Raw genomic sequence first — 15,613 nt, 5'->3', positions numbered from 1 at the left:
GAGGTTCACCAGACTGTAATTTGGATTATCCTTGCTACCCTTCTTAAACAAAGGGACATTAGATATTCTCCAGTCCTCTGGGACCTCACCAGTAGCCAGTGAGGATACAAAGATTTCTGTCAAGGTCCCAGCAATTTCCTCTCTTGCCTCCCTCAGCATTCTGGGGCAGATCCATCAGGCACTGGGGACTTAATCTACCGTAATGTTTTTCCAGACGCCAACACCACCTCCTTTTTGATCTCGATGCGACCCAAACTACCTACACACCCTTCCACAGACTCATCACCCACCAAGTCCTTCTCTTTGGTGAATACTGATGCAAAGTACTCAATCAGGACCTCACCCATTTCCTCTGGTTCTGCTGAATTATGGTCTCGGTTCCCGAAATGCTCCCCTGCTGAAACTTCGACCACCTGGCCAGGCCCATTCCCCAATACCAGATCCAGTACTTCCCTAGTTGGACTATCTACATACTAATTCAAGAAGCCCTCCTAGATGCTCCTTACAAACTCTGCCGCATACGAGTCCCTAGCACTCAGTGAGACGCAGTCAATATAGGGGAAGTTAAAATTACCCACCACATCAATCTTATTGCTTTTACACCTTGCCAATATCTTCCTACACATTTGTTCCTCCGTAACCCGCTGGCTATTAGGAAGCCTTTCGTAAACCCCCAACATTGTGACTGCACCCTTCCTATTCCTGAGCTCTACCCATACGCCCTCTGAGGTGTCCTCCAGCTGTGATATTCTCCTCAATCAGTAGTGCAACTCCTCCACCCCTTTTATATCCCACTTGAAACATCTGAATCCTGGATCATTTAGCTGCCAATCCTGTCCCTCCCTCAACCAAGTCTCTGTAATGGCAACAACATTATAGTTCCAAGTACTAATCCAAGCTCCATGTTCATCTGCCTTACCTATTATACTTCTCACATCGAAACAAATGCACTTCAGACCACCAGTGCCGCTGTGCTTTGCCATATCGCCCTGCCTGCTCTTACTGGCCCTATTCTCTAGTTCCTCCTCAGTTGCTTCACATTCTGTCCTATTGCTCCAGTTCCCACACCCCTACCACACAATCACCAAGAGACTGTGAACTAAATGGGGCAGTTAATATTATTGATCTCTGCATTAGATTTTGACCTGCCAGACATTTTCCTGTACATATTCAATGGCACTAACCAAGACCATGCATACCAAGGGCTACCATAACAATACAGACAAAGGTTGGGGGAGTTGTAGATAATGTTGAGGGCTGTTGCAGATCTTGGGGTCCACATACATAGATCCCTCACAGTTGCACCCAGGTTGATAGGGTTATTAAGAAGGTGTATGGTGCGTTGGATTTCATTAACAGGAGGATTGAGTTTAAGAGCCGCGAGGTTTTGCTGCAGCTTTATAAAACCCAGGTTAGACCACACTTGGATATTGTGTCCAGTTCTGGTCACCTCATTATAGGAAGGATGTGGATGCTTTTGTGAGGGTACAGAGGAGATTTACCAGAATGCTGCCTGGACTGGAGGGCATGTCTTATGAAGAAAGGTTGAGGAAGCTAGGGCTTTTCTCACTGGAGCGAAGGAAGAGGGGTGACTTGATAAAGGTGTACAAGGTGATGAGAGGCATGGATAGCCAGACTTTTCCCCAGGGCGGAAATGGCTGTCACGAGGGGACATAAGTTTAAGGTGATTGGAAGAAGGTATAGGGCAGATGTCAGAGGTAGGTTCTGTACAGAGAGTGGTGGGTGCATGGAATGCACTGCCAGCAGAGGTGATGGAGTCTGAATCATTAGAGACATTTTAAGCGACTCTTGGACAGGCACATGGACAGCAGTAAATTGAAGGGGTGTAGGTTAGGTCGATCTTGGATTAGGATAAATGGTCGGCACAACATAGTGGGTCGAAGGGCTTGTACTGTGCTGTTCTATGTACACATCTCTGCCATGGCCTGGGTGTGAATACAAGTGACACAATAAAATAAATTCCCTCCACCTGGCAAAACACAAGTACTGACTTCAATCTTGTGCACCCACAATAGTTACGACAGAATCTGGAAAAAAATATTTATAATTCCGGCCCCTGTACCACTTTAATATATGAAATAGGAGTAGACCATATGGTCCTCAAGAGAATTGTGGCTGATCTTAATAATACAAACCTTTATTAGTGACACAAGTAGACTCTCATCAACACTGCAATTAAGTTACTGTGAAAATCCCCTAGTCGGCACATTCCGGCAGCACCTCTTCAGGTACACGGAGGGAGAATTCAGAATGTCTGATTCACCTAACAAGCACATCTTTTGGGACTTGAGGGGAAACCAAAGCCCCCGGAGGAAACCCACGCAGACACGGAGAGAAAATGCACACAGCCAGTGACCCAAGCAAGGAAGATCTTCTGCCTCAACTCCACTTCCCATATCCTTTCACAACCCCAGAGACCAAAAATCATTCTGTAAATGTACTCAACAATTGAGCATTCACAACCTTGGCGTGAAGACATTTCTCCCCATCTCACTCCTTAATAATTGGCCCCTTATCCTGAGCACTCTTGTTCTATATTGCCCAATCAGGAGAAAACATCTCAGTAATTTCTACCTAGTCAAGACCCTTCAAAGTGTTAGAGGTTTCAAGAAAATCACATTATTCTTCAAAACTCCAGAGACGACTTTACTCAGAATTCACTCAGCGTCTCATCCAAGGAAGGTGAATGGAACCAAATTCTTATTCACTAGAGCATTATAAAAACTTCAACATCCACAAAAGCCAAGCACATCAGATGCAACAAAATTGAAAAAGGCAACAGTAGCCAGACCCTAAAGGCCACTTTAGAGTAACTCCATGACAACTTATGCAAATATAATTGTGAAAATGACTCGCTCATCACCCCTGTGCTGGATGTCTTGCAACAGCTCCTGGAATACTAATGGCTGACCCCCTCCCTAAATCTGTTACCTCCACCAACTCAGAAATGTTCACCTTTCGGAACCTTCCATGCCTCGGACCTTCTCCACCTTTACCCAACCACCGGCAGTCAAGCCTTCAGCTGTCTTGGCCCCTCCTGGAACCTCTCCATCTTTCCTTCAACCCCTCTTCTTTGAGCATGCTTTCATCATCGGCAATCAAATGTTGCCTCCGCAGGCTCAAGGAAAGAGTGAATGTGTAAGAGTGAGTGGAAAGAGCGATCCAACTACTCTCTTTCCCCACAACTCTTGAAAATCTTCACTTTCTCTATACAACCCCTGTTGAAATTTATTATTCAATTTACTTTCACCATCCCTTACGGCAGTGCATTCTAGATGACAATCAGCTGATCATTTCCTTTTGCTCATTGTCCTTTTTAAAACAACTGCAGGGATTTGCGCACATACAACCCCGGGCTCAATTGTTTGTGCACTCTATTTAAATCGGCACCATTTAGACTCCATGTTATCCCGACCAAAATAAATCGCTTCACATTTCATCTGTCATGTGCCTGCTAAGTTTGCTTGTGTCCTTGAAATCTGTTAGTTGCATTCCATGTATCAATAATTCTACCCAGCTCCCCTTTAAAAGGTTACTGGCTTTAAAAGGCAGCCAGGTTGAGTTATTTATTCTGTCAGATGGGATGGTGTCCGAATCTCGCTCCCTCTCTCTCGCACACTGGGATCGCCTGACGCTCGGCCTTCCCGTAACACTCGACTGACTGGACCTCCTCTTAATGCGGCACTTGGTGCAGGAACTCACCAGTTACCCCGAGGCCCTCTGGTGATTAATTCAGAAATCCGCCATCCCGAGGTTCCCGGGTAAGAAAGAGAGGCTGTCCGCTTCCCGGGCCCGCTAGGGGAGAGGTGGTTCCCGGGCCGGGCTGCTCTGCTGGGCGGTGAGGTGGTCCCCGGGACGGGCTGCTCTGCTGGGCGGTGAGGTGGTCCCCGGGCCGGGCTGCTCCGCTGGGCGGTGAGGTGGTCCCCGGGCCGGGCTGCTCTGCTGGGCGGTGAGGTGGTCCCCGGGCCGGGCCGCTGGGCGGTGAGGTGGTCCCCGGGCCGGGCTGCTCCGCTGGGCGGTGAGGTGGTCCCCGGGCCGGGCCGCTGGGCGGTGAGGTGGTCCCCGGGCCGGGCTGCTCCGCTGGGCGGTGAGGTGGTCCCCGGGCCGGGCCGCTGGGCGGTGAGGTGGTCCCCGGGCCGGGCTGCTCCGCTGGGCGGTGAGGTGGTCCCCGGGCGAGACGCGCGCTTGTTCGGATTTGTGCGCCGCCGCCGTTTTGCCGCCAGGTTTAAATCGACCTCCCGTCCTGCACCGCGCTGCCTGTCAATCGACCCGAGCAATCGAGAGCCAATGGCAGCACAATGGATATCAGAATTGGAGTCGATTGGTTAGGTCTGTTGGCAGGGTGAAAGGTTAGAGGACGGGCCAGGCGAGAACAAGGCCGATCCCAGTTGACTTCAAAGGATCCGGAGCCAGAGTTTGTTCTTGTTCGGGACATGGCCAGGCCAGGCCTGGGTCTGGGCCTCCTGGGCCGGGTCTTCATCCGCTCGCTGGAACTCAGGACCCTTTGCAGCTCCCGCCACGCCGAGCAGATCCAGCCTCTGCAGAGCTATCCACCGAGCCGGCCCCTCAGAGCTGCCAGACCAGCATCAGGTGAGGCCCATGTCGCCGGCGATTAATATCCTGAAAGCACACTTGCATTTGTAGATCGCCTGTTTCTCTATCTTCGTGAAGTCATCACCTTCAATTCATTATTTTCTTTTATCGTTTGATTGTTCACTGGAAGTAGGCTTTGCTGGCCATGCCAGCATTTGCTGCCCATCTCTAATTGTCCCTGAGAAGGTGGTGGTGGTGAGCTGTCACCTTGAACCTTCTTGTAGTCCATGCAGTGTAGGTCCACCACAGCGCTGTTAAGGAGGCAGTTCCAGGATTTTGACTGGGGGAAACAGCGAAGGAACGGCTGATATATTTCCGAGTCAGGGTGGTGAGTGACTTTTGGCGGGGGAGGGGGGTAGTTCCGCAGCTGGGTCACGGAGCGGTCAGTTGTGGTTTTCCTGCAGTTCACTTACCTTTAATACTAAAGGGGAGCCTGCTTCGTCCTCATGATCTCACTCCAGTCAGGGCAATTTTCTGGCAGCCAGACTCAGCACTTGATACTCCTGGGAGATGCAACTCCAGAATGCCAACAGCAGCATGGACTTTTGCTGTGTTTTTAATGTGCTATCACAGGTCAGATACAGCAGCGTAGTCTTTATATTTGAAGTCAGTTGCAAATTAATAACTGACTCTGGGATCTCAACCGCAAAAGGAATTTTGCACCCACTACTCTTTCAAAATCTGAAACTTCTCTTGTTTGCCAGTACTTCCCTGCATATAACACATATGTGCTTTGCATCCTTATTTGCATTGGCACAATTAACAAAATCATACCTTTAGAAGTCATCTTTATACTGCTTTGTTCCAGAGTTAAGTTTCTCTTTTGGAGACTGTTAATCAACGGCCCTGGAGCTAACACTAGAACTGCTCTGTCCTGGACTTTACTGAGCAGCTCTTTGCAGCAGGTTCAGTGTGAAATCTTGGCCAGCCGGTACTCTGCCTATGGCCGTCTCTTACTGGTAAGACAATGATTCACCTTCACGGTCCTCTTGCCTTGCTTGCCTGCAGCTAGAAAATGGAAGAAGCTCTCTCTGATTTGCAGCAAAAATAGGTACATCGAGGGCATCAAAGGTGCGTGCAAGGTGTGCTGACCTGCACACACCCTCATTTATTTCCATTTAAAAGGCAGTGACAAATGTTCAAGTATCCTTGCTCCGTGTACAGGCTAGCATCACAATCAGTATATCGGTTGCGTAGGGATCCCCCAGTAGCCCAGTTTATCCAGCTTTGGGACGCCCATCCGGGCCTCCCAGCAATGCGGCAGGCCCTAGTCCCAACAGTGATATGAGAGACATTCGCCCAGCCACACAGGAGCTGGGGGCCGGCGTTCAATGGAACGCAGGTGGTGTTGTAACAAACGCATTGGCCAGACGCCTGAGTGATATGACACCTCCTGTCTGTACAGGTGGGGAACAGATATGTTATATTTGTTTCCACCTCTACCAGCAAACAGCCATACCCCTCATTGCTGAAACAATTCTCGTACGACCGGGAGTCCCTATTTGGAGTGAAGTGGCTAGGTATGTACGCCCTTCACCGTTGCAGCCTATCATACTGTGAATGGGAATTATCCCGAGGCAGGGGAAGGCAAATAGCCGGTGGTGCTGAACCCGGATCATAAGGAAGAGTGACTTGCTCGGGCGGTGGCTCGGAACGCTGACAATGAACCACCCACCGGTTGAGGAGTGTCCCAAAGCGGTGAAACAGAAAGTAACCTAGACACTGCTGCAGGGTTCGGGTAGCAGACAACCTGTCCCTGGCCATACAAGCGGTGGTAAATCTGGTAGAAGAGATTCATACTACATGGGTTTTCCTCAGTCTGGGCCCGAAATGAATCTCCTGATAACCTACGTTCTAGTTGTACTCCCCTCCTTACATGCCCCGTCCTTTCTCTAGTCCCCCTCTCTCTCTCACAACCTCTTCCTGCCCTCTCCTGACGGTCTGATTTCACCTTTATAGCACCAATCTTAACACATCCAAAATCAAATTTACATGTACTCCAAAAACAAGGCAATGTCCATGTAATGTTCCCTTCCCATCGCCGGGACCGGTGCAATTGCTTCATGAGTCCTGCATTGTCAGTTAACCTGATGACCTTCCATGAGTCGATACCATGTCCTCGTATATGGGGGCAGCAAAGAACATCACCTCTGCATAAACAAAATGTCCTTGTAGTTTAGTTGGGGTTGCAGATGTAGATGATATTTCCCTTTTCCATGTCCGTCGCCGATGTCACTCAAAGCGAGGTGAGGCCACAGATTACACAGGCGGTGCGTAGCCACCCCATCATGCTTCACACCTGTAAATCAGCGCTGGGGAAGGGAGGCAGGTTAGTAACCAACCTTTTTACAGTGGTAGAGGTGGACCCAATTTACAGTGGTGGAGGTGGACCCAAGCACTCCGCCCCTCCACTTTAACTGCAGTGGGGGTGGTAAGGAGAACTTGGAAGGGCCCCTCCCATCACGGCTCCGACCCCTTCCGAGTCCAATTTTTGACCATGACGTAACTACCAGGCTGCACTAAAAGCGAGCTATGTAATGGGGATGGTGACGGGTGAGCCGCAAGGACCTGGCCATGGAGCTCCTTGAGGACCTTAGTGAGGGCTAGAACATAGGTGGTCATTTCTTCAGTCATATGGTGAAACTGAACCAGTCTGGGAACATGCAGGTTCCAGGGAGTTCTAAGGTGCCTGCCATAAAGGATCTCGGCAGGAGAGAGCCGGGTCGGTCCCGCAGCTGGAAGAGGGCAACGGGGAGCAACTTAAGCCATGTCAGTCCCGTGTCTGCTCTTAATTTAGCCAATTTAGTTTTGAGGGTCTGATTGTGTCTCTCAACCAACCCAGCCGCCTGCGGTTTGTACGCACAGTGTAACTTTTGGCGTATGCCCACTGGGAGCAGAACTCCTTGTTAATCTGTCCAATAAAATGAGGCCCGTTATCAGAACTTAACTGAGCTAGTATACCGTACCAGGGAATGATTTCCCGCATCAGAACTTTAACCACAGTAGCAGCTTTATTAGCGGTAGTCGGATACGCCTCGACCCATCTGCTGAACACATCCACAATGACCAAAACATATTTATAACATTGACACCTTTCTAACTCAATGTAATCCATTTGGAGCGTCTCAAAGGGACCATTGGGCAACGGGGTTTGCCCCATACCACAAGGGGTACCTTTGCCAGTGTTATATTGCTGACAAATCAAACACCGATTACTGATACTCTGGGCCAACCCCTGCATTTTAGGGTGCCACCAAGTGTCCATCAACAAATCACTAGTCCCCCGAGCCCCACAATGAGTTGCAAAGTGTACACATTCGATGACCCATAAAGCCAGTGCATCAGACATACAAGTCTGATGTGCTGGCGTGGTCCATAAAGAGGAAACAGAATCATATGTACAACCTAACCGTTTCCACATTTGTTTATCACTCTCAGGAGCGTCCTCCTGTAACCTTATGACGTCTTGGATGGTTGACATTGGCTTGTCAGAAGCAGACCTATTTTATAGCAGATCGTTTAGTCTGACTTAACATTTTAGGCACCATCACTTGCTGAATTTGCGCGGCTGTCCACGCTGCCCAATCTGCTTGTTCATTACCAATGTCAACTGGGGTCTTACCGTTTGTATGGGCAGCGCATTTAATGACGGAAATCTGCGCGGGCATAAGGAGGGCCTGCAGTAGGTCATTAACTGAACCCCGGTGGGATATTTCCGTGCCGGCCGAGGTAAGGAATCCCCTATTCTTCCAGAGCTGTCCGAAGTCATGAACTACCCCGAAGGCGTATCGGCAGTCAGTGTAAATATTTACCCGACGATCTACCCCAAATATACATGCACGGGTAAGGGCAAAAAGTTTGGCTTGTTGGGCTGAAAAAGGGGCCTGAAAAGCGGCCGCTTCTAGGATCAGACCATCCTGATCTATGATTGCGTAACCGGACAGCCTCCGGCCAGTGGGGCTTATTAATGCACTGCCATCAACATACATAATCATGTCAGGTTGTTCTAACGGAATATCACTCAGATCGTCCCTTATTGTGGTAGTTTCCTGAATCAAGGCTAAACAGTCGTGGCCAGGTGCGTCTTCATGGACAGAGGGACCGCTAAGAAAACAGGCTGGATTGATAGTGGTACAGTATTTAAATGTCAGACGTGGATTGTTCAAAAGGTATATTTCATACCTATTCTGACGAGCTGCGCTAAGATGCTGAGTCTGCAGTTGCCCCAGTAGTGCGATGACCGAGTGGGAGCTATACGCCGTAATATCCTGTTGGAGAGTTATATTGGCAGCAGCCTGCAAACTATTGTATATCGCTGCCAAGATCTGGGTGCAAACAGGGTGGCCCAACGCCACTGGATCAAGTTTCGAAGAGTAATATGCTACGGGCCGGTGCTTGTCCCCATGTTGCTGGGTGAGTACCGCTGTTGAACATCCTTCCAGAACAGTATATCTGGAACGGTCGGTTGTACAAGGGCCTACCGAGGGCCGGTGCTTGTAACAAGGCCTGCTTCAGGCACCGAAAGGCTTCGAGTGCCTCGGTGGTGAGAGTAAAATTCCCCCCTTCACTCGTGTAAGGCATCAGCAGCTTTGTATAGACAGCGATGTTTGGTATCCACTGCCTACCCTTCCCATAGGCCCCAGATTCTTGGCATGGTACTGGTCGTGGACCTGACGTGTAATATGAGGGCCTACAGAAGCTGACTGTGGCCATAAATGTGGTGGTATTGTAACAAAATCTGCTGTACCTTCTTTTCCCGTGACTGTGGCTGTAACCTTGACTGGTCATTCGGTCCCAATTATCGGACGGTATTTGTCCTCCAACTCCCTGTTTTGTCCGGTTCTGTCATAGGCCAGGGTAACGTGATGCAGTGAATGTTCAATGTCTAACGTCCACCACTGGGGAGTGATAGAAATATAGCACTGTTGTCTCATCCTCCATGATTGAACCGTTACCCCTTCGTCTCCGCACTCTAGCTGTAGCTGGAAGATACACAGTAATTCTCGGGCCAACAAGTTACAGTCCAATCCAGTAGTCACCACAAACTGATGTTACAGCATCAGGGTTTGGTATTTTCCTAATCGGCAACTGTCTCAGAGTCTCACTAGGGGGCGCTCTAGCGGATTCCTCTGGCTCTTCAAAGACTTCGACGTCCTTCCCTTCCACTAGGGGGAGCTCCATCTCCTCAGAACCATTCCCATCCTCTTTCTTTGTTCTCATACTTTTCTGTCCTACCATATCGGTCTGAAGGGATCTAGGTGGTATGCGTGATTGTTTCTGGATAGGATCAGGCCCCTCTCTCATTGTCCGAGATCGGGTCCTAGAGCTAACTGGGCTTGTTGAACAGAGCTCCCCTTCTCTAACAGACAGCAAAGATGCTAAAATAGGACCCAAGCTATCAACCGAAGGGGCTGGAGAGGCTGGCATGATTTGAATCTAAATTATGATACCCTGGTGGTTCCGGAATTAGTGCAGACAATGCTACTGGTGCAGTCGGAACTCTAGCCGACCTGGTCCAATTTTCGAAGTCCTCATCTCCTTCTGTCAATACAAGGCCGGCCATTGAACTACGTAGCCCTTTTTTGTAAACTTGAGTCCACCCTCTCTTTACTTGCACGTTTTTTTGAATGCACATGCCTTTTTCAAGATCTCCAGAGTTTTCTGGCTTCCCCTTTCACTGATTGGAATCCCCATTTTAAGGGCATTTTCTTGCCAACTTAATAACATGATCTTATCCCCCTCATGTTGACAATATTGTCTCCATAATCTAATTAACTCTTTAGCTTTCATACTTTGGCTCTCTTTTTTTTTTGCCTATTTATAACCAATGGCAATTTTTGCTACTTGGCAAAATTATTTAAAAGGTTTTAACAGTGTTCTTTTAAAACTTAAAATGTTTGAAAATTCAAATTGAATTACGGCAACCTGCAAGCTTAGCTCTGATCTCAACTCGGAACTGAATTTACGATTTGCTTAACACAAACTTGTATAACTTTTACAACTTAATTAATTCTTTATCTTAACAATTTTTCTTTTAACAAGTTTTTCTTACATTCACAAAAATGTTTGCTGATTTATACCGGAGCAAAGTCAACTGTCATCTCCAGATTTACACTTTTTAAAATGGTGTCAGTGAGTTTCTTTAAGTTTCTATTAATTCACAAATAAAATGAGATAAACATTATTTCAAGTAATTCAAACTTAAGATTCTGGCAATTTCAATCAATTGCTTGCTAAAATAATTAACTTTTATTAAAGAGGTGGAGAAATCCACTGGTTTCCTTTAATTAATTCAAAACGTAACTTTGCTGGAGTTTCACTGACTCAAAAGAAAGGTATCCAATTACACCACAAGCTGAAACTTTGCTGGAGTTTCACTGACTCGAAAGAAAGGTATCCAATTACACCACAAGCTGCCTGTTATCTGAAGGCCCGTGTGAGAAGCACTCTCTGTAGTCGTTAACTTTGGCTGCTGCTGTTAACCCTTTGAGAGACTTCTGCTTTAACTAACATGCAGCATCCAGTTCTATGGATGTTCTTTTGTTTTGAAATTTATCCAAACATTTCCCCATAATCTCTAACTAGTCCTCAATACTGCATTTCTTGCTACTACAGTCCAAGGATACAATTTTAGCTTAATCAACTATAGATTTAAAAACACTCTTGGAACTGAACCCTTCTGTGGTCACATCAGTTCATCAAAACACACACACTCTTAGAACTAAACCCTCCCCTCTGAGGTCCCATCAGTTCATCAAAACACTCACACACTCTTGGAACTAAACCCTCCTGTCTGAGGTCCCATCAGTTCCAAAACTAACCCAAAACCGAACTATCAATTATGATATCCTATCAGTTAAACTTTCTAATCCCCAGACTGACCTTTGATTTCGTCGAGACGATCTTTCCGTACCAACCGCGAGTGACCAGACCAATCAGACCATAAGAAGAGGGGAAAACCAATGTGTGTCATTTTCCAGCTACATACATTGTGAGCCCGTTTCCACTTTCCTTGTCCAAAATCAGTCTAATTCTGATTTCGCAGTTGGTCGATAACCATCTGGAGAAATCCCGGGTTTCCGGCACCAAATGACAAATGTTCAATTCTTTACCCGTCAGTCTGGCCTCAATAAAACTCTAGATGGATTTGTAGGCATAGTATTATTTATTTTAAACCAACTTGCAAGTCTGACTCGCTTCACAAAAACCCAGAACACAAGCTGCCTCCTGGGTCTTCAGAATCGAGTGCTATTAGAGACAAAGGAATCTCGACAAATACATTCAAATGGCATCAAGTTTCACATACACGATTCCCATAGGTCATCCTATACCCCTCCTGACCTGGCCATACATCCTAATTGGCTCACTTCTCATTCCTTAACCCTGGCCTCTTGTTACCCAGCATCCTTTTCTCCTCAACTAGACACCCCTCACCCTTCCTAGCCATGCTTTCTGAAATCCTTTGTCTGTGAACTCACTAGAATTAGACCGGCCTACATCTACATTACTGTAACTAATATATTTAAACTAACTATTTTATATCACATTCGTCAGCAGCAGCGGTCGCCATTCTCAATAAAAATGATGCTGTTAGGCGCTTTTCCCACGATTGGCACCCCCGTAGGAGAACCGCGATTTATCCCTCTGTGACCTCCCGACACCCGCCGAGACCCACCCACGGATCACGGCCCACACTTTGAAAAACCCCTTTTGTTAGCCCCCTGCATCTGCCATAAGCCTTTCTTTTTTCTCATCCAATCCTTTATAACCCTCGACATCCAGGGTTCTCTGTATCTTTTGATCCCGCTCTTTACCTTTGTGGGAACATGTTGGCTTTGTTCTCTCTCTATTTCCTTTTTGAATGACTCCCGCTACTCCGATGTGGATTGTCCGACAAGAAGCTGCTCCCAGTCCACTTTGGCCAGATCCTATCCTATTAAAATCGGTGTGATCCATTCCGATTTGGGTGCATCCCATCTGACTTGTATAGCACCCACCTTCCCCAGAAATTGACCCAGGACACTAAAGCCTTCCCTCCTACACCATTTCTTCAACGGCATATTCATCTACTCTATCCTCCTAATCCTATACCCACTAGCATGTAGCACCAGGAGTAATCCAGTGATTACAACCTTTGAGGTATTGCTTTTCAATCTTCTACCTAGCTCCCTAAATTCTTGTTGCAGGACTCTTTCTACCTATGTTGTTGGTACCAATGTGAACCATAACCTTTGATTGTTCACCCTCCCCCTTCAGAATGCCCTGCAGCCATTCAGTGACATCTTTGACCGTGGTACTATGGAGGCAGTACACAGCATCTTGGAGTCAAGTCTGCGACTGCAGCAGCTCTGGCTGAACTCCCTAGAGGAACCGTCACTCTCACTGTTCCAACACAGAAAAACAGTTCTTGAGTGAAATGAACTCTGGGACTTTCCTGACTACCTGCCTGCTTCCCTTCTTCTGACTGGTGCTCAAGCCGAAATGTTGTCAGGGCTCATAGCCTTCGTAGTATCCAATGCCTTCAGTCATTTCTTGATACCACATGGAGTGGAAAAGATTGACTGATAGCTTCAAAAATATCTCTCAATGATGATGAAGACCAAGACATTAGTACCTTTAAAAAGCAGTTACTCAGTTACATGGGCAGGGTGGGTATAGAGGGATATGGGCCAAATGCAGGCAAGTGGGACTAGCTTAGTGATAGAAACTAGGCGGCATGGACAAGCTGGGCCGAAGGGCCTGTTTCCATGCTGTAAACATCTTTGACTCTGTCATTCTGGGGTCCTGAGTGGACCATCCACACAACACATCTGGCTGAAGATGATTGTTAATGCCTTTTGTACTGATGTCCTGGTCTTCGTCATCATTGAGAGATATGTTTGGAGCCTCCTCCTCTGTTTAGTTGTACCACTGTTTAGTTGTTCCACTGCAGAGCTTTGATCAGATCTGCTAGTTTTGGATTTCCTAGTTCTGTCTACCACATGCTGCTTCTCTTTTTTGGCAGGCAGGTTTTCCTGTGTTAAAACGTCACCAGGTTCTAGTCTCATTTTAGGTATGCCTGGTGTTGCTCCTCCATGCTCTTCTGCACTTTTCATTGAAACAAGGTCCCCTGGCTTGATGGTAATGGTGGAATGAGGGATATGCCCAGGCATTAAGTTACAGATTGTAGTTGAATACAGTCCTACTGTTGCTGATGGCCTACAGTGCCTCGTGGATGCCCAATCTTAAGTTGCTAGCTCTGTTCAACATCTATCCCATTTAGCATGGTGTAGTGCCACAGAACACTCAATGTGAGGATGGAACTTTGTCTCTACATGACTATGCGGTGGTCAATTCTACCAATACTGACATGGACCGGTGCATCAGCAACGGGTAGACTGTTGAGGGGTGAGGCCAAGCAGGTGGGTGGGGCATTGCCATGGAGGTGGTTGAAGATAATTAGCAGGAGGCTACCTTCACCTTGTTAGACTTGATGCCATGAGATTTTGTGGGATCCGGAGTTGTTGTTCAGGACTCCCAGGGCAACTCCTTTCCAACCAAATCACTGAACCACCCCTCTGGTGGGCCTGTCCTGCCGGTGGAAGCAACATATCCTGGGTAGATGGTGATGAGTGTCTGGGACATTGTACGGTATGTTTCTGTGAGTATGACTATGTCAAGCTGTTGCTTGACCAGTCCATGAGACAGATCACCCAATTTAGGTACAAGCCCCAGATGTTTGGAAGGAAGACTTTGCAGGGTCCTCGGTGTTGGGTTTGCCTTTGTTATTTCGGATGCCTTGGTCGATCCTGGGTGATCAGTCTGTTCTTTTTTGTAGACCTCGTGGAAGTTTGGTACAACTGAGTGGCTTGCACAACCTTTTCAGCAAGAATTTAAGGGTCAAACACATTAACAGTGGGTTCGGAGTCATATCTAGGCCAGACTAGGTAAGGAGGGCAGGTTTCCTTTCCTAAAAAGCATTATTAAGCTGTTATGTATCAGTGTTTGAAAGAATCCAGAGTGTGGGCACCTTTTCTCTTTGCGGCAATCAAGAATTATAATAGATTAGAAAACTGGTAATGATTGAGGCTGGAAAAATAAATTTGTGGACTAAACAGTAGAGATGGAATATCTTTATTCAGAAAGGTTTTTCATTATACAAGGTAAAACAATAACATATAGCAAACTCCATTTAAAAAAAAAAAAAACACCCACATCTACCCCCTCCCCCCACCAGCGACTGTAGGTGACTAACTCCTTGAAAAGGAGATGAAAGGCTGCCACCTTGAGTAGAACCCTTCCACATACCCCCTCATGGTGTACTTGACCTTCTCAAGATACAAAACTTCCATCAGATCACGCAGCCAGGCCGACGAACTGGGCTGTACCGCGGACCTCCGCCTGAGCAAAACCTGCTTCCGGGCTATCAACAAGGCAATCCGCCTTCATCCTGTTATGGGTGTTATGGGCCAGGGTTTTGAGAACGCCAAAGTATATCATGAAGATCACCTGACCCATGACTTTTACTAGATTGTGGTATGGGGAGCACATGGCCCACTCTACAGGTGTGGTGCAGCAGAAATTTTGAAAGTAATTTTTAAAGCGAAACAATGTTTATTCTATGAACTCAGTTCACCTTTTTAGAACATAGTGAACATCTTAGCACCCATCAATTCAAATACAACCCCCAAAGAATACAACATTCTAAGTAATACTTAAACTTTCCCTTTAATATCCATAAGACAACCGACCCCTTTATACAGAAAGACATCAGGTTTAACTTCACTACTGAGAACAGTTACCATGTTGAAATCACCAAATGGACATTCATAAGCTTGCAGAGATTCATACACATCTTGCTGTGATTGCAGCGTCTCCAAAACTAAAACGAAACCAAAAAAACTCTCACACACCCAAGCTTTTCCTCAAAGTGAAACTAAAAAGCAGAGCCAGAGCTCAGCTCCACCCACACTCTGACATCCCTGCAACCACTTGAGCAGACAAACATTTCTTAAAGTGA

The 15,613-nt window shown here is 47.1% G+C and overlaps 2 protein-coding genes across 2 annotated transcripts in view; one reads left to right on the top strand and one right to left on the bottom strand.

Annotated features, from left to right (window-relative positions):
* Positions 1-4,295, bottom strand: part of cenpl (centromere protein L) — a 28,960-nt gene extending 24,665 nt beyond the window's left edge. Inside the window, exon 1 of the mRNA XM_072511685.1 lies at positions 3,724-4,295. The gene's annotated coding sequence lies outside the window, so the exon portion shown is untranslated. The remainder of the gene's footprint in view (positions 1-3,723) is intronic.
* The window catches only part of dars2 (aspartyl-tRNA synthetase 2, mitochondrial), a 121,708-nt gene continuing 110,385 nt past the window's right edge, over positions 4,291-15,613 (top strand). The window contains exon 1 of the mRNA XM_072511684.1: positions 4,291-4,611. Coding sequence (XP_072367785.1) covers positions 4,455-4,611 — 157 coding nt within the window. The 5' untranslated portion in view covers positions 4,291-4,454. The remainder of the gene's footprint in view (positions 4,612-15,613) is intronic.

Source organism: Scyliorhinus torazame, chromosome 7, assembly GCF_047496885.1.
Source record: "Scyliorhinus torazame isolate Kashiwa2021f chromosome 7, sScyTor2.1, whole genome shotgun sequence".
Lineage (NCBI taxonomy): Eukaryota > Metazoa > Chordata > Chondrichthyes > Carcharhiniformes > Scyliorhinidae > Scyliorhinus > Scyliorhinus torazame.
Note: the sequence above shows the minus strand (reverse complement) of the source record. Positions and strands in the feature narration are given on the sequence as shown.